This window comes from Xyrauchen texanus, chromosome 39 (genome assembly GCF_025860055.1).
Source record: "Xyrauchen texanus isolate HMW12.3.18 chromosome 39, RBS_HiC_50CHRs, whole genome shotgun sequence".
Taxonomy (NCBI): Eukaryota; Metazoa; Chordata; class Actinopteri; order Cypriniformes; family Catostomidae; genus Xyrauchen; species Xyrauchen texanus.
In genome coordinates, this window is record NC_068314.1 from 4,949,738 (window position 1) to 4,969,954 (window position 20,217).

At 37.8% G+C, this 20,217-nt stretch overlaps 1 protein-coding gene across 2 annotated transcripts in view; it reads right to left on the minus strand.

Annotated features, from left to right (window-relative positions):
- Nucleotides 1–11,535: 11,535 nt before the first annotated feature.
- Nucleotides 11,536–20,217, minus strand: part of LOC127632380 (membrane metallo-endopeptidase-like 1) — a 40,276-nt gene continuing 31,594 nt past the window's right edge. For both annotated transcript variants that reach the window (XM_052110937.1, XM_052110938.1), the window contains 6 exons: nt 19,486–19,605; nt 19,110–19,243; nt 18,484–18,549; nt 18,296–18,391; nt 16,298–16,374; nt 11,536–16,062 (listed from right to left, as the gene is read on the minus strand). In XM_052110937.1, the coding sequence (XP_051966897.1) occupies nt 15,963–16,062; nt 16,298–16,374; nt 18,296–18,391; nt 18,484–18,549; nt 19,110–19,243; nt 19,486–19,605 (593 nt within the window). In that variant the 3' untranslated portion in view covers nt 11,536–15,962. The remainder of the gene's footprint in view (nt 16,063–16,297; nt 16,375–18,295; nt 18,392–18,483; nt 18,550–19,109; nt 19,244–19,485; nt 19,606–20,217) is intronic.

Genomic DNA, 20,217 nt, shown 5'->3' on the forward strand with positions numbered 1-20,217 from the left:
ACTTTAAAAGTCATATGGCCTTCGAAGCTGTAGAATTTATACGGTAATTATTTGGGGATTATTATATTTAAAAAGCTGTTTCAAAAATAAAACTATTTAATACGTAGATTATTTGTAAATTTTTATATTTAAACAATTATTTCAAAAATTATTTATTTATTATTATGATAATTATTGTTATTTATTATTATATAATTATAATATAATAATATTATATTATAATTATATTATAATTATTTCTTTATTTACATTATTTAAATTAAAATAGTCTGAATTTGTCTACAAATAATTTAAGATAATTTAAAATAATGTAATATATAGGCTATATGTCAATATATATATATATATATATATATATATATATATATATATATATATATATATATATATATATATATATATATATATACACATGTTTTATTTTTTACTTTATTGTTGGAAGGTATGTTAGGGAGTAACAAAACAGCACCATTCTAATGTAAATTATTTACCACACAAAAATCTCTGTATTAGGCAGTAATTAGTGGATTTTAAACAGATAACCACACAGAAAAGCCATTGTCAATCATATGTGATATGCCCGCCCCTCGACAACCTGGTCGGGATTCCTGACTCTGTGATTGGTCAATACGTGTGTCATTCTCATCATGTCCATAGGCGTGTGTATTACAGAATCTCGTTTAGGGGTTGTGGTGCTTGTGTAAAGTATCACAACTACTGAAGGAAACGAGAGCGAAGGTGAAAATTAAACATTAAGAACATTTCGTCTGTGGATTTGGACAAGTTAGGAGCAAACCAGCTGAAAAATTGCTGGTAATGTGACTCAAATGAAACCTACCCAACCCTATAATCTAACCCTTCCCTACCTTACCTACCCTAACCCTAATGTACACTATCCTACCGTACCCTACCTACTCTAACCCTTCCCTACCCTACATGCCCCACCTACCCTAACCCTAACCTACACTACCCTGCCAAACCTAAGAGAAGATGATTTCTAGATTTTGTCACAAGTTCTGCATTTAGAAACATATTTAAACATTATCAAATACTACTTTTGTCAAAGTTTATCATTTTGTTAGATTTTTTTTTAGGTTATTTTGTCAGTTTTTGCATAAATGAAATTAGTAGAATAACAAGTAATAACCTAATTTATTCCTGGTTGAAACAAGATGAATGTGTGTGTGTGTGTGTGTGTGTGTGTGTGTGTGTGTGTGTGTGTGTGTGTGTGTGTGTGTGTGTGTGAGCATTGTAGATGTGTTATGGTCTCACTAATTCATTTTGATGTGTGTATTCTGCATTGTGGCTGATTTATGTATTTATTTTTTGTACAAATGTAAAAAAAAAAAAAAAAAAAGGTCTGACCAGTTCAGCTTTGTGTTTGTGTGTGTTTGTGTTTTGCACTCTTGATTTAAATTGCTTTTTGTATGTGTGTGTTTTTTCTACATTGTGGCTGTTTTTAGATTTTATATAATAAATAATGAGAAAATCTGTGATTTTTTTTTAGTGTTTCCCATTCATTTCATATGGCGGTCACTTTTGACCGGGAATAGTAGGTGTAACTTTTTTTTCCACTCGAATCAGCTCCAATTTCTTTGTGTATGTTCAGATATCAAATGGACAAAAAGTCACCAAGTCTCATATCTGTCAGATAAAGGAAACCAGTTTTATTAAAGAAACAAATTAATTTCGGTCAAAAATGACCTAACAGTGCATGAGGGTTAAATCAATCTGAAAAATTACTGTTTTGGAGTAATATCATTTACATTTATGCATTTGGCAGACACTTTTATCCAAAGCGACTTAGAGTGCACTTATTACAGGGACAATCCCCCAGAGCAACCTGGATTTAAGTGCCTTGCTCAAAGACACAATGGTGGTGGCTGTATATTGTAAGCAATATGATAGGTGTGGGTGAGAAATAGATCAATATTTAAGTCCTCTTTTACTATAAATTCCGTCATCTGTGGCGATATGACTGAAGAATGTGACTCCAAAAACAAAAAAGAATGTGAAAATGGGGATTGATAGAAAAAAAAGTACTTTAATATTTATCTGTTTCTAACCCACACCTATCATATTGCTTCTGAAGATATGTATTAAACCACTGGAGTCTTATGGATTACTTTTATGCTGCCTTAATGTGCTTTTTGGAGCTTCAAAGTTCTGGTCACCATTCACTGAGCTATTCTTCAAAAAATGCAGTTGAAAGAAGGTCATTCACATCTGGGATGGCATGAGGGTGAGTAAATGATGAGAGAATTTTCACTTTTGGGTGAACTATCCCTTTAACTGTATGTTTTGTTTTTTCAAAACTTTCTGAACTTTCTGAAATAGCATGATAGTTCACACACACACACTAAAAAAATTCTGTCATCATCTGCTCACCTTCATGTTGTTCCAAACCCATATGACTTTCTTCCACTGAACATAAAAGGAGATGTTGAGGTAGAATGTTAAGGACTGAGTCACAATCCACTTTTGTGGTATGGAAAAAAAGTGAGTAAATGTTGACAGAATTTTCTAATAGTTTTAATCTATTTATAAATCAGGGGCCTCAACGGTGGTGCGGGGAGTGCAGGGTTAAGAGAGCAAATTAGTAGGGGGGGGGCAATAGGTTAAAAATGGGGGGCGTTTATCAGTCATAATAATCAAATCTATAGTCATGTTCCTCTTTGCATTAAAACGTTTATCTAGACTTGGTAGAAATTGGTTTTTAATTATACGGGTTGGCACACATTTGTAATTTTGAAGTCTAATGACGCATCTTAAGTATCTGGTTTAGCAGCCTCAAATACACAAGCAGAGGCACAACCTCATCTAATGTACCTGTATGGCTCTGTAGAATAGATGGATACGGCTCAATGGACAGAGCAGCATGAGGGTAAAGCTCTTAAACTCACAGCTTTGTGAGAATCAGTGAGAAGTTAGGTGCAAATTCGGCACAGTATTTTACATAAACACCATTGAAGTTACTATAGTTACACTTATTGTACTATACTGTACTTTCTGGGGTAAGGGAATGAAGTAGGGTGCATACATAAATAAAAATTAAAAAAAAGGTTGAGAACCACTGTTATAAATGGTGGTTAAATTATGGTGGTAGACTTGTATGTAGACAATGTTTCCACAACAGTAGTATTAAACATCCATGCAACCTCTTGTGATTTCTATTATTCCCCTGGTTTGAAGGCTAGCACCAAAGGAATTCATGGGAACTTCAGCGGAGATCTTCTGCAGAGTAGAGGCATGCTTATAATCCACAGTTTAAAACGTTCACACAATCTACTTTAGAGATGTCTTTTTTCATATACTCTATATTCATAAATTTGAGGTGTAACTTTAGTTTGATCCAGTCTTGTAGTTATATAAACACGTGATTATTGTGATCCTCTGTTTACTGATAAACATGTCATACCAGAAAACTAAACGTAGTCTGTGGTATTGTCACTAGAGGGCAGCATGACTTCACATTTATAAGGTTTAGCACACGTATCGCTGCTATCCAGAGTCGACCTTACCGTGTTTTGCTGAATTTCCCTGGAATAATATATCTCACCTCTTTTCCTCGTTGAGTTACATAGACCAGAACATGGGCAAAATGCACAATTAAACCCTTCCAGGCTTCCACAAGACATAAAGAATCGGTGTTCTGCCGCAGAGTTGTTCATTTCACCTAACAACTTAACAAATAGCTATCTGTAAAAAAAAGATTGATTGTGCATTTCCAAGCGTCACGTGCGGTTTGTTAAAGGGGGTTTACGGTGTTGTCCTGCAGGATAGGGAACTCTTGGCCTTTCTTTTTCTAGTCAAGTTTAAGATGAGGTGAATTGAAGTAGACAAAATTACTGTGTTAAAAACAGTCGACACCGTTCATCTTATTCCATATGTCTCTAGAAAACAAAAAATCTGTAGCTTCCTCTACATTACAGGGTTACTCATATTTCTAAAATAATATTTATGGTAAGTAAATTTAAAATATGAATTCATATGTTAACACGTATGTCTTTTTGTGTTTTGGTGATGGTTGAGGGATGTGCGACAATGAATAAGCAGGAAATACGGACATTATTTAGAATTTGTTAGAAGAACACATTTTTGTTCAACAACAAGACTCTACTCCACAATCACTTAAATTGTTTTAACATTCACTTACATAAGACTAACCATCTGTGTTCAAACCTCAAAATGTCACACATTACATTTTCACATATACAGTGCAATACTTTTTTTCACATATCCCAGCTAAACTGGGGTCAGAGTACCCCTGGAGCAGATAGGGTCAAGGACCTTGCTCAAGGGCCCAACAGTGGCATCTTGGCAGTGCTGGGACCCCTAACCTTCTAGTCAACCACTGAGCCACACTTAAAGTGAAGCAATTGGTCATTTGTAGTGGATTGCTTTTTTGAGTCATTTACCCAACTCTGCTAAACACGTTTTGTAAGAAGTATATTTCTGATTTGTTATATCTGTTCTGTTGAAATCTGAAATGATCTCATTATTTGGCAACAGAGTGCTGAGGGTTGTAAATGCAATAACAATTGCATTTCTTATTCCAAACAATTCTTCCTCTAAAGTACTAAACTCTCAGTCACATTTACATTTGCACATTGAAAATCCACAGTTGAAGGTGTTAGCTAATGTTAAGCTTGTGTGAATCAATTAATTATGCTTTAATTTATACTCCTGAGGTTGTTTTAGGTTATAAAGAAACTCACCGGTAAAATCATTTTGCAATGCACTGCCCACACAGATGTTACTGCCAAACCATGCAAATTTGCATGTCAATCCTTACAAAACTTGAACCCCATGTGAAATTTGAAAGAAAATCCTTGCCACTGGATTTCCTTCAGGGAAAATTCCAGTTTGTGCAGACTCCCATTAAGGTGACTGTATTTCGCCCATGAAATGACTGTGACAGTGACTGCACTGTAAAAGAATCGTTAATGGTATCGTCAAGAAACCAGACTTGTTAAATTCCTTACCATTCACATCATTGTTGTTTAGAGACACTAGGGGTCTCTCTTGAGAGCCTCGCACATCTCTGAACTTGAGAAAAAGCCAATGTGAAATTGGCAGAAAGAATTTGCATGTCCCTCCCCCGGACATATGGGTATAAAGGGAGGGAAATATGCATAAGTCCATTCAGATTTTTCCTTCGGAGATGAGCGGTTGTGTGATCAACAAGCTGTATTCACTGACTGTTCATCCATCTCTACAAGAGCGTATGCTGTTGGATCTACGGCACATATCAGTGGCTTTTTCCTTCTCTGCACAAAAGTGCAGCTTTGCCCCTGGGCGCTTCGACAGCACTGTTAAAAGAGAATATTTTCCTAAAAGAGTTTATTTTCTCTAAAAGAGCAATACACAGCAGTGTTGAACATCCTTTTCAGGACACGTCTATATAAAGATGCCCCTCCGCCCCTGTGTAGTTCCTAGATGCAGTCCAGATCTCTCCACTCCTGACGGTCATACGGTTGTGTCTGGGCAGCGATCACACCGAGCCAGCATTTGTAGATGGTTTGTGTTCTCACTGCGAGAACCATACCATGGCAACGTTGTGGTCGCGGCTTTCCTTCCTAAAGAGGAACGCCACTCCAGCCGCCCCCCGTGTCGCCCCAATTGAAGATGACCCGACTGGCGATGGAGGCGACTTGGGGATGGCAGCAGGATCGGTTTCGCCAGGTGGATCCCCACGGCCAGTCTGCTTATCCCCTTGAGCCCCCCCGAACTGGATGATGAGCTCACCACTGCATCTGAGAGTGTCTGACGCAGAAGACTCTGCCGCCTTATGGTCGGTACGGCCAGTCTGAGGCTAACGTCATCAGCATGAGGTTGGACTGGAGTCATCCGTCCACCCCACAGCCTTCACGGCTAGATGACTGGTTCCTCGGCTCACAGCCACACAGGACTTCCTCCTCAGTCACTAACCCACCCCCTGCCGAGTGTGAGGAGCAAGGTAAGTGCTTCGAGTCTTCTCTCAGCACCAGAGCCTCGGGATGCGCTTCTACCTCCCGACTCCATTCTGCCTGCTCCGCTCACTGTGAAGTCTCGCCAGGTACATCAAAAATGATCATCCCCTCAGTGCCCCTTGCACGGAGCTTGGAGGTGTGGCTTTCACTTCCCAACCCATCGTGCTGTTTGGCCAGGACCATCCGACTCGTCTACGTGATTCAGTTTGCCAGGCCCCGACCCCCTTTCGGGCGTCCACTTCGGTGCATGGTGAAGACGCCAACACCATGCGTGCGGAGATTGCGACCCTTCTACTCAAAGACACGATAGAGCCTGTCCCTCCAGCCGAGACGAAGAAGGGTTTCTACAGCCCTTACTTCATCATACCCAAGAAAGGTGGTGACTTAAGACCGATCTTGGACTTACAAGTTTTCAACCGGGCCCTGCACAAACTCCCGTTCAAAATGCTCACGCAAAGACATATACTAATTTGCTTCCGGCATCAAGATTGGTTCACAGCAGTAGACCTGAAGGACGTGTACTTCCACATCTCTATCTTGCCTCGACACTGACCCTTTCTACTGTTCGTGTTCAACGGACAGGCGTATCAGTACAAGGTCCTCCCCTTCGGCATATCCCTGTCAAACCTTCATGAAACTCATCCTGGCCCACTCTCGAGAGTTACTATGCGCCCACAGGGACCAGGTGCTCAGGCACCTCAGCCGCATAGGGCTTCGGGTCAACTGGGAAAAGAGCAAGCTCGCCCCGGTCCAGAGCATCTCTTTTCTCGGCATGGAGTTAGACTCAGTCTCAATGACAGCACGCCTCACCAACGAGCGCACGCAGTCAGTGCTGAAATGCCTCGTTTTGTTCCAGAGGCTCTTGGGGCATATGGCATCCCCCGTGGCGGTCGCACCGCTGGGGTTGATGCATACGAGACCATTTCAGCACTGCTCCAGACTCGAGTTCCGAGATCTGCATGGTGTCATGGCACACAAAGTGTGTTCATCACCCCCGCCTGCCGCCAGACTTTCAACCCCTCGACAGACCTCTGTTTTCTCTGTTCCTCTCCTGGGACCTCCCAGTGGTCCTCTTGGACCTTCAGAGATCCCCCATCGAGCCACTAGAATCAGTTGAGCTCATGGCCCTCTCCTTGAAGACGGCCCTCCTGAGCGCGCTCGCTTCCATCAAGAGGTTTGGGAACCTGCAAGCGTTCTCTGACTGACCTGACTGGAGTTTGGTCTGGCATACACTCATGTCGTCCTAAGACCGCAACCGGGCTACGTGCCCAAGGTTCCTACGACCCCCTTCATGGACCAAGTAGTGAACCTCCATGCCCTGCCCCGGGAGGAGGCAGACCCAGCCCTTTCGTTGCTGTGTCTCAAGAGAGACCCCTAGTGTCGCTGCTTCGACACAATGTCTTGTTCCCTCCATCAGGGAATGGAGATTACAATAGTAACCCAGACATTTTACTTTTGTTTTGGTTCAACAATCTATAAAGCACTTTAGATAATGTTTTGTGGTAGCAAGATGGTTATCCTCGTTCTACAAACGTCTTGCGAGTTTCACATGCAACATTCATACACTGTTTATTTGGAGTCCTTCAGGAACCCTACTAGCAGCACATTAAAATCTCTGAGTTTCCGAACCCATCTCATGACAAGTAGTTTTAATAGTAACAGACGTTGAAATTGTAAGACTCGTACAAAAACGTGCAACATTTACCAGTACACCCGCTCCTTATATGCAGACTACGCAGTCTGTGTAGGGCACCGACTCCCTAGGGGGGCACCATCTTACCCTAGGAGGGCACCAGAAAGTCCACTGTCTGACCTTACTCGCACGTTATACGTTATTCAAGGACCCGAAAGCAGTTGCAGAACACAGATGATCGCTTCACGCTCATATCTCTCTGCATAGGACATCAATGTGGCTGGCGGCAGCCCTGACTTTTACATTAACAGTACATTTACATCTACTTTTACTGCTTTCAGTGGGGGAAAATGCACCAAAAAACCTAATCATGATTTTAATAGAAAAATAACTTTTGAGTACCACAGTAGAAAGAAAACATCAGGTTCGGAGAGAGAGAAGGGAAGCATATTACAGGTTATTGACATACATTAGTCATTTGTGTTGCTTAAATAAATATGGAATGAGTAACCAAGTTCATAAACTGATGTTTCCTTTTTTAGAATAAAGTGTTGGATTGGGTGACACCTACATTTTATGCCAGTATTGTATCAATTTGAAATTCTGTTTGTTGATTGGTTGATTGAAATGGTCATCAGCACATTCTTGCAGACTGTCCGCATGCGGCCCAGTTTTCTCAACACACGGACAGTCCTTGCAGATCGTGCTGATGATTACATTTTTGTCATGCATACTGTTCGCAAGTCGAACCGGAACATGGAAAACCAAAGTATTCTTTGGCCTTAATAGCATGGACCAGCATTAACAATCACAGATGCTCTGAAACATGTTTGTGGACATTTGAACAACTATTTTAATGCCAATGTGTCATTGCTCCGATTATTCTTAATAAGCAGACAACGATCATGTAAATGCCTTTTTCCTTGGGTTAAGGTCATGCTTAAGCATAAACCAATCAATACATGTGGATTTTTGCCCATTACCACGATTTTGCATTGCACGTAAACACCATTACCGCCATTCTTACTGGCATTTCCAATATGCAAAAATGCTGTGTCAAAAGCAGATTATAACTTAATGATTTCAATTCTCACATAAACACGGTTTTCTTGCCTTCTCTGATTTTTTGAAAAAGCTGTTTTTTGGTAGATATCAGCGTATTGGTGTGCATGAAAACATACTCAGCCTTTTACGAAGGATTCATTGTGTATCACCACACCTTTGAAGAACTAGACCTTTGCTCCCTCCAAAGAATAAACATGGTCACTCACCAGCCTATCTCAAAGTCAATCAACGCAAGAGTCTTCTTTGGCATTGTTGAATCACCTCAGGAAGGAAAGTGCCCAACAGATGTGGTCAAGGGCCCCAAGAGCCTCAACACAATGTCGTCACTGCGTGATGAGAGCATATAGCTGATAAGGGAGAGTCTTGATAAGAGAAATGTAAATGTAAGATCAAAATCACCTAATTGTATGTATTTGACTGTCAATTTTTAGCATTGCAGGATTACAGTCCAAATCTTTCAGAATGCTTTTGAAAGAACTCACACAAGACGTGTAAAATTATGTGTTCTTACATTAAATTATTTATTTCTATTTTCCAAAATAAAATGGCCACATTGATCACTTCACAACTGACTTTTTGTATTCATCCATTCGATAATGCTCAAACTGCATAGCAATTGTGACAGCATTTCTCTTCAGATAGCTACGCAAAACAACACTGTTGTTGTTCTAAATTAAACAGTGGTATTTTTGGCATAGACGTGGTTTTGAAGCAGAATAACGGAACGTGTCGCTGGTCTTTGTTTACCCATAAAAGATCACCAGCGACTTATTATAGTTCCTTCTTCTTTGATACCACTTCCTCTATCCTGGTTTTAGAATAAGGGGGGATGTTCAGTGGTTTCTTTCACACGGGTGTAAATGCGGAAACAAACCTATGAATGCTTGATTGATTTCTCTCTTCAACACTAGAGGTTTTTCAATGTTTTTTTTTAAACCTAGTCTCAGAATGAATGTTACTAGAACTACATTTTTTGCAAACTGACTTTTACGTGCCACGTTTTATGCTTCCTCTCAGTTTCCTGGTGAAATTCACACAAGAGGTGCTACAACAAATGTGTTTTAACACTTTCACTCAAATCATGACTACAATGGTTGTTTATGACTTTATAAACACGTATTCTTTGCACTATTACTCACACACAAATATGTTATCATCGAAACACTTTTACTGTAACACATTATTTGAAAAAAAAAATACATGATAATGCTTGTATTACAGACTTACCTACATTTACACACTTATTTCAATGTGATTACCTTACACGCTAGCTCACCCAATTAAGTGTTGGATTTTGGATTCTGAAGTACACGGTTTGAACCCGGTCAAGCATGCAAGCTGTCCCGTGAGACGAGAGTGTCTTAGAAGCGATTTGAGATGAAGTGGTTGCCTTAGAAAATGTGCTTTTCATTTCTCATTTTATTTTTGGACACTATTGGTTAGGTTTAGGTTAAAGTTTAAAGGTTTAGGTTAGGAAGGTACACTTTACTCATTAAAAACTCACCTTAAAATCCTATTCTGATTACGAGACTTCACTCGCTTTTTGGCACCTCCCACTAGACATTTCAGTGGGAAACTGCAGCCAAACATGTAATAGGCATGTCATTTTGTTCTGCCAAAATGTTCCCATGGTCACGTGATGTTCATGAGACCAGGCTGGTTCTTTCAGTGCTTTGGATTCAGCAAAGAACCCTTTTCAAGAGCCATTTTGCCCTATAAAGGGTTCTTGTATTGCTATATGGCTTTAGAGATTAAAAAAGTTATTGATGTTACATTATAGGTTCTTTAGATCAGGTGGTCATTGGTACTATCATCTGTTAACAGAGAGAAGGTAAAGCACTTTGAAGCACCAGTACATAGATACTAAAACAATAAAGTTTTTTTTACATTTACATTTATGCATTTGGCAGACGCTTTTATCCAAAGCAACTTACAGTGCACTTATTACAGGGACAATCCCCCCTGGAGCAACCTGGAGTTAAGTGCCTTACTCAAGGACACAATGGTGGTGACTGTGGGGCTTGAACCAGCATCCTTATGATTACCAGATTACCAGTTATGTGCTTTAGACCACTACAGGGTTGACATTTGATTCGCCTTATTAAAGCTGAGACCATTCTTAAATGGCATGCGCAATATTAGAGTGTAAAAACATTTTAATAATGTTTTTACACCATTAGCTAATCATATTTCATCAGATTTTTTATTTTCTCTACAGTGCAATGATGACGTTTGCACAAGATAAAGGATTCTGTGTTCTTCAGGGGACGCCATTGAACAAGACCACACTATGGGCTGTGACTCCTACCCAGTGATATATTCCACTCCAGTCTGACTCAGATCAACACGTTCTTTCAAATATTTTATATTTAAGCATCTATTTGATACTGTGAAATCAATGTCATTGAGATTTATATCACAAAATCAGAAAATGTATTTTGTCTTACTGTATCTTGATATTTTCTTTGTGAAATATTAGTTCACGTAATAGTTGTCTAACTTGGACCTGTGCGATTGAACACAAATCTACTAAAGTGTGTGTGTGTGTGTGTGTGTGTGTGTGTGTGTGTGTGTGTGTGTGTGTGTGCGTGTGTTATCTTATTGGAAAGAAACCTAAAATTACATTCTATACATTTCATGGCATTCACCTAATTTTATGCTGTAATTTTTCAGTTCCTCTATATAAAACATAAATGGTAACCCAACACTCAAGCTTAATGATGAATATTTGCCATTGCAATCATTCCTGCTATAATTTGACATGTTTGAATTGCTATTAATATGATATATAAATTAACAATGCAATATTCTGTAAATGCCACATAACATCTTAAAAAAAGATACAGAAAATACATTTAATGCTTTTTGACAAGTTTATTGTTGAAGCTTACATATTTTCTTATATATGATAACAATATTTTTAGCTAAATAATATTTTTAAGCCATATATTCAGATTCATTGCAGAACAATATAATTATAAAGCATTCACTTAGAAAGGATTATAAAGTGTGTATGGTCTCAATCAAACATGGACATACTGTATTTTCAATGAATATCAGTTAGAGATCTTTCAACAGTCAGCGAGTCTATGTACAGAATAAGACAAACCCCAGATATTTTTAAATAGCAGCATCTATAGTCATGTGGCAACTCTTAACAAAAGGGTGAACCTCACGAAACCTGTCAAGAACAGCTTATATTTCACCCCAAAATTAAAAGAAATAAGAAACTATATTTTTCTTAACCTCCTGAGTCCAAAAATCATCTGCAGACCTGAAACTGAACTTTTGATCAGATGTTAGAAGTGAATGCACTTAGCTGCATAGGAAAGCTAGAGGATGCTTTCTTGCTCCCTAATTAGTGACTGACTTGACCTCCAGTGTGTTATCTGTCTTCACAGGTCTCAGAACAGTTTGAAATGCACCTAATTTCATCCTAACTCCATATAAAGCATCTGAAAACAACATTTTCCAGTGTTTGGACATGACCATTGATTCTCAATGTGATAATGGATAATGAATGTAGGATTTTTATGGAAAGTCCTATTGTCCACGTGCATGGATATTGTCAGCTTGCCATTTCATGATAAATCTATGAAATTTTAAAAATGGCATATCAGATGAAACTATTGACTCTACTCTTTTGACTCAAACAGGTTTTAATGTAAAAGCTTAAGCTGGTTTCTTACCAGATGTAGTTTTTTTTTTTTTTTGCCGTTCTCCAAAAAACAAAAGTTGAGTTGAGTTATTTGTCACAAGTTTAACCCTTTAATGACAGCCCAGTGTCTCCTGAACTAGGATCAGTTGATTAAAAAAATTAAATATAATTAAGCATAGTCTATAGCGAAGCCAAAACGTAATGTCCATGCATGTGGATGTGGGGTTTCACAGAATTTTTTTTTAAGGATTTTTTTGTTGTTGTTTTTTGCACTGTGACATCAAATCTCATTCTCATGACTATAATGTGAAAAATAATGGTATTTAACTTTTACAACTTTAATAGTTTTTCTTTCTTTCTTTTATTTTTATTTTTTTGGAGTGAAATGTGACCTGGACATGTTTCTGTGAAATTCACCCATGAACCAGAAAATCACAGAATAATTATGGATCATTCTTGTGTTCAAAAAGTTCTTGGCATTTCAATTCCTGATTTTATAATAAACATGATAAGCTTATTTTTAATAGTTCACTTCAGAATCATCAACACACTAAAACAAAACAATTTTTTTTTCTGTGAAACAGGGCTCCTTTTCTTTTCTGGCAATGTATCGCATTTAAAAACGTATATGCTTATAATTCTGCGGAAACGTTTTTTTTTTTTTTTTTTGCCATTTCATCTTGATAAAACCCTTTCTGCTGCAATGGTATTAACTCTAGGTATTAACATTTAATTTAATGCTAAATAGTCACTTGCATTCAATGTATCACTTGTGTCCTGTGCATCAAACAGTACGTGCCATTACAATGGTGTTGAGGTTTAAATTGGCTAGCAATGAAAAATCACAGGCAGATATGAACATTCATGACGAAAGTCTCTGTCGTGAGAGATAACAGTCATATCAATAACCCTGACATTTCTGACATTTGTTTGATCTTGTCCATTTTTCCTTCCTTCTGTTCAGTCCTGTTGTCATTACAACTTAATCAAGACAGAAAATAACAGTCACCGGCTCTGACCTCAACTCAAATGAGAGATGTGTCCATCTGAGATTTAACTGCTGGCTTTCGTTTCGCCTGTTATGCTTCGGCTCACACACAAACTAGCTGCCCCATCAGCCCTCTTCTCTGTGTGCGACTGATCAATTTATGAACTAGGAGCCATGACTTCACCTACCTTGCTAAAATTACCAACCCACACCAATGCCTGAGAGATACTGAGCAAGACCAAACAAATGCTCCTGTTTGTTAAGAATAAACTACAAATTATTTGATCTTACATGCCACCATTACAGACAATTGCCAGCTGAACAATCAAGCTTAAACTAGCATCTTGTGGTAGCTGGTTTGTATGGCTTCTAGTTAGTCCAAGCTGGTCTTTTTTAGCCATTAGTTGGTCTGAGTTAGTCTAGATGGATGATCAGCTCAACTACTAGCCTGGCTGAAACTAGCATCTGTTGTTAGCTGGTTTGCATTGTTTATAGTTGGTCCCAGTTGGCCATTTTTATCCATTAGTTCATCCAAGCTAGTCTAGATGGTTCATCAGCCAAACTACTAGCCTGGCTAAAATTTGCATCTTTTATTAGCTGACTTAAACGGTTTCTAGTTTATCCAAGTTGGTCATTTTTAGCCATTAGTTGGTCCGAGCTAGTCTAGATGGTCCACCAGTGTAACTAGCCTGGCTTAAAAAGATTCTAGTTGGTTCAAGCTAGCCATTTTTAGCAATTATTTAGTCCAAGCTAGTCTAGCCTGGCTAAAATTTGCATCTATTGTTAGCTGGCTTAAACGGTTTCTAGTTGGTCCAAGCTGGTCATTTTTAGAAATTAGTTGGCCCATGCTACTCACCAGTTTAACTACTAACCTGGCTTAAACAGATTCTAGTTGGTTTAAGCTAGCCATTTTTATCAATGATTTAGTCCAAGCTAATCAAGATGATTCATCAGCTAAACTACTAGCCTGGCTTCGGCCTAGTTGGCCATCTTGGTCAGCAGTGCTTTTTAGGCCCAGATGGTGTAGTTACTACATCTACCAGCAGGAGGTAACTGAGCCATGCTAACCAGCTAAACTCTGAAACCTTGGTTACAGCTGTTAGACAACACAGGCTGATACTGTAATGGTGTTTTTGCTTAGGCTAATGATAAACACAATCAGCAGGTGGACAGGTTGAAGACCCCTCAGAGTGTTAAGCGTCATTATTTTTCCTCTTCCAGCGAAAACCAACAACATTCCAATATGTGTCTCTCTGACTCTGATTCTAACCATTTAACATACTAAACAAGATAAGATGTCAATAGTTCGCTGAGCAACAGAAATCCTCAATTGTAGAGCAAAGCTGTTAAATAGCTTGTATATACAGGGTACCAGTACAATAACAGTCATTATCGTATACAGTCTTGGTTCTCGGTGACCCGTTGTAGCTATTTTGTTCCTGTACTGTGGTAACTTCATAACGTTTTAAAGAGAAGTCTGCAGCGTATTTACAAGGTAGCAATGTATTAAATCTATTTATGCACAGAAAAAAGCACAAAAGCTTGAAACAATATGGTTTTAACAGTCTTAAGTTTGTCAGGTCATAGTTACAGATGCAAAACAGTCCCGTTTACGTAACGTTAAGCTCTCATGTTTTATCAGTTTTTGGAAAGCAGTACTCAATAGGGCTTGTCTATTTTGCTCATTTTCTCACTGCATGCTTTAAAAGAAAAATACATCTCATTCCATCATCAAAAAATGTCAAGGTTGTTTATTGTAAAACAAAAGATGGGTTCTATTCAAACAGCAATCTACGTGGGCTTCCAAGCCTACAGTTGTTGGCCAATTTTAGGATCTGTCAAGCTCAACCAATGTTTTTTTGGAGAGCCAACATAATCAAAAGCCAACTGAGAGACTTGTTTGTTTACATAATCTGGAAAAATAACCTGATTTTGCTCAATGTCAATCAGCCCTCTCATCACAAAGAAATATTTTTTTACACACATTTTGATGCCAAAATTAATCAAATATCTTAAGATACCTGTAAACAAGGCATATTAACTAAAATATTTTGCAACAGTGATTTCATAATTCATAATAGTACCAAACGAAATAGCAAAAAATCACTATTTTTCTTGTTTTTAAAGTAGGTTTTCAAACAGGTTTCCCTAACACTTTCCCCATCAGCCATTGGTCAACCAAACAGATAGTGCCACCCCAATCGCACCTCATTGGTTGAGTCAAAGCTGCTGTGTTTGGCTGGTCATGATGTACTTTTTTAGAGGAAATTAAGCAACAAATGGCTTGCTTATAGTTGTTTCTGCATATTTAGATGAGACATGAGAAAGTATTTTACTTCAAAATAATAAAAAAAACACACACTTTACCTTTAAATAGATGAAAAAGCATGCCTCTTTTTCAAAACACCACCCTGACTGTGTACATTCACTATGCCTGAAGTTGTTGGTTATATGTGCGCTTTTGTATACATCTATGTAGTCACACATGTAGGTGTCTAACACCTTGGTTGCATCTGCCACATGATCAGACTAACAGACAGGCAACTTCCACTGCAGAATAATAGCACAACATTATATGATCCAAGCTCTTGTAATTGCTGTCGTATTTGTGAAATATACACATACTCTGGTTTTACCAACACAAGGTTACCACACCCGACATTTCTCCTCTGGGTTCATGGGGGTTCCTCGTTCACAATGGAAAGCTTCGGAAAATGCTTCAAAGTTCTGGAGGGACCCTAGTACCCTGTTAAAAAATGAGACTCATTATATTATATATAAAAAAATGCCTTGTGCTCTATATACAGTGAACCTTAAAAGTGGCCCTTTTTGTAAAGAAAGATAGCACAAGCATATTTTTCAAGCAAAACTTGTAAATATATATATTCGTATTTTATTTAATGCAAAAACTTTCAGACATTTCTAACTGTGACTTAAGTGTCCAATCTTTTTAATTCACAAATAGAGTATAAAATGCTTGCCTGTACTCCAGCGGACTGTGCGGATCAGTTTTGACTGACTGTATGGCATATTCAGGGCGGCAGGCACCACACCAGACCTGTGGAAAGCATTAAATTCTTTCATATTTATAAGTGATAAATAAGCCAGTGATATCATTGTGCCTCAATGAACACAGCATGAAGAGATTAAGACTTTTTAGATGAGAGCTTGATGGAGGAAAAGTTATGCAACAGCTAACATGAAACATAAAATTAATTTTAAACAGACATGGGACATTACGTCTCGCCTAACGTGGCTTGTGCTTGAATGGCATTTGAAGAATTTCACTTATAAAAGCACAAAGCGTTTTCCAAAGCATGCAGTGGCATCCAAAAGTCTGAGATCACTTGTGAAAAGGCTTTTTTTTTAATAACATTTCTTTTTCATTACACATAACAGTATATCATCAACAAACATCCTGATGATCCATATTATCAGCATAATTTAAGACTGTTCCAAAAAGCATCTTGTGTGCTACAAATGAAGCAAGAAGTCTGTACAAAGTTAACATGTTTAATGTCACAAATGTAGCCTATTTCTTTTTAACATAACTTTTTTTTTTTTTTTTTTTTTTTACTGTTTCAAAATCCTTAAACGTAGTTTATTTACAGGATTAAATGTAAAAATCTCAGATTTTCAGTGTGGTCTCATGCTTTTGGACTAGATGTTGAAATATATAAAAGTTTGCTGATACCAATAACTAAGGAGGTTAAACAATTTTTAGTCTTTCTTTACGGTGACGGGCATATAGAGGCATCAAGAGTCCAAAATGAATAAAATCCCATATAAAGTTTAACCAAAATCCCAATAATAACCAGAAAATACATTTGTTTTAATTACAAAAAGAAAAAAGCTTGAAGTGCATCAGGGACTCTTACTTTGAAATGATTTGTTCACACCTGCTCACAAAAAAAAACAAAAGCTAAAATAAAAACTATTGGCGAACTATCGTATCACGGATTCAGAGTTCAAAAATAGTCCAAAAGCAGCTATTGGTGTCGATTAACCGTTTTTGGTACCAATTAATCTGCAAAACCGATTAATGGTTCGACAACTATTTTGGACCCCACTAAACAGGCCATAGATACTTTCTTACAATATAAATTTTTTGATTACAAATGTTTTGAAATTTTCTTAATTGACAATCGTTAACGTTAATGAATGAAAATCGATTAATCATTAACAATAATAAACTGTAAGTGGCGAACAACTTGAAACTCAGGCAAGTAGGCTCCTCGCCCCTGCCTCCTATCTCCGGCAGGATATGATGGTTCCGAGTACAACTCCCTCGGACCGCCAGACGGGGCCTACGCCAAAGAGAAACATTACTTTTCTGTTTTACATTCATCAAATAAATGGCATCTTAAACTTCACTCAAGCCTGCGTGTCTTCCCGATAGAACTGACGTGTTTGTTGATGTGGATGAGACAGGGAGACCAGCAGATCAATAATGCTTGTTGTGATGTTGTACTTTAACACACTATCACAGTTTATGCAGTAAACGTTCATATATGTTCATCTATAGAGAAATGGCTGACAGCATGTGATATGCAGTGCACCCTCTAGCGGTGGATGACCGTGTTAACAGTCTTTTCTGTAACTTCTGGCAAGATTCCTCAATGTATTTGTGCTGAAATTGATTAATTGACGATCGATAAGCTTATCGATGAAAATATTAACAATGAATAATCGATCATCGATAATTTATTAACATCCCTTATTTAAATTTTGACTTAAAACATGTCAAACTGAGTACATTTTCGAACCACTAATCCCACTAGAAACTGTCATTCAATCATCGAGTTCATCCTCGTAGCCATTTATTTTCCAAGGGTCAAGCATCACCTGTACCTTTTAAATTTATCAGTTTAATTCGATGCGGTCTTTGCAAGGGTGACCAGATTCAGATTCACCTTACATGGACACCATGGTGAAATCATGCAGGCGTCTTAAAGTGTACCTAAATCCTGATCATGTACCTGAGCAAAGTTCAGGAAAAAGAGTTGTTTGTGATCCATGTCCAGTCCGGGTAGACGGTACTCTTCGCCCTCTCTCTGCACCCACTTCATATATGCCTAATTTAATAAACAAAAGGACATAAACATAGTAACTAAACATGCAAATGAGGTCCACCATGTAATCACTTGATATGATCAGACCTTCACACCTTATATGCTTGGCGAACTCCACCGTTGTCAGCAATATTTTCTCCTAATGTTGAGATGCCACTGACCTACGATGATCAGATGTAAAAACTATAAGTAGCACTTTCCACTTGGGACATGCCCCATTACTTTTTAATGCAATAAATGCATTAAAATCCCATTTAATCCAACTATAAGATATGTTAGATAAACAAAACCAATATATATATATATATATATATATATATATATATATATATATATATATATGAATACATAAATACATCACAATTATGCTTTATTTATAATAATTAACAATATTTAAAGATTTCTCAATTCAGTTTGACATTTATCATACAACTGAAATGGGCAATTGAAATCTGCATGCTTTATAATCACTACAAATCAACATTTGGTGCGGAACTAGCTAGCCCCATAATAAGTTTCAAGCCATATTTTATACCATAATCATGAAAAGTGTCAAACACCAATGATTAGATTGAACCCAGAGCAATTATATACTATAAAACTTTGATATTGAGATTGATATTGGCCCAACATTTAGAAAACAAGCTGTCAATGTTATAATCAGTTTGTTAAATGCATTCAAGTTGAAATAAGATATACACCATTTCCTCCACAAACTTACATTTTGGCCTCCTGCAAGTTTCCAGCTGAATTTGCCGTACTGTTCCACCATGCATTTAGATTGATCTTCAAAGTTCTCTGCAGAATAGTTGCTCCACCAATTATACATGTTCCCATCTTTGTCGAAATTCCGGCCTGACGAATACAAATATTACATTTTGCAGAACAGAGCCATATTTCAAACAGACAAGCACTGTGGTAGCTCTTTTGAGTGCTGATTTGGTCCAGTGGAGCACAATATATCTGTGATATTTCAAATCCTTTTGCACAGTGTTTAAAACATCACACATAAACGACATAATCACTGAATCTGAATTGTTTATTCATCCACAACTAACTGATAATTGGTACAATCAATCAGATGAAATGTGTATTACCGTGGTCATCAAATCCATGAGTGATTTCATGTCCTATCACCATCCCAATTCCACCAAAGTTTAAAGCTTGCAGCTGTTTCTCACTGAAGAACGGAGGCTGTAGGATGCCAGCAGGGAATACTGAATGAAAGATATGTAGGAAAAGGTGAAATTCAGCATCATGCCGAGTGATTGACTCGGAAAATATTTTTTATTAAAAGTAATAGATTTAAACTTTTTTAAAATACTTTTTGTTATATAAAGGTCACATTTAACTGTCTCTGAAACTTTTTACCATTTTGAATTCTATTGGTTTACCTTTGTCCCAGACTTGCATTAAAAAAATGTGAAAATCCTCATAAAATTATATATATATATATTCAGCAAGCTGAATTCATTACTGTTCATGCGGCATGTTTCCAGCGGCTTTCTCTTCTCTGCACGCCAGTGCAGTCTATGCCCCTGGGCACTTCGACAGCACTTCCTAAAAGAGCATATTCCTCTAAAAGGGTTCACATTGGCGTTGAACGTCTTTTTAAAGACGCGTCTTTATAAAAATGCCTTTCCGCCTCTAAGTTGTTCCTGGATGCGGCATATATCTCTCCACCTCTGACGGTCATAGACGTTGCCTCGTGTCTGGCTCGTGATAACACTGAGGCAGCGTTTGTGGATGGCTGTTGTTCTCATTGCGAGAACTTGACCATGGCATCGTTGTGGTCGCGGCTATCCTTTCTAAAGCTTGTACCTTCTTCC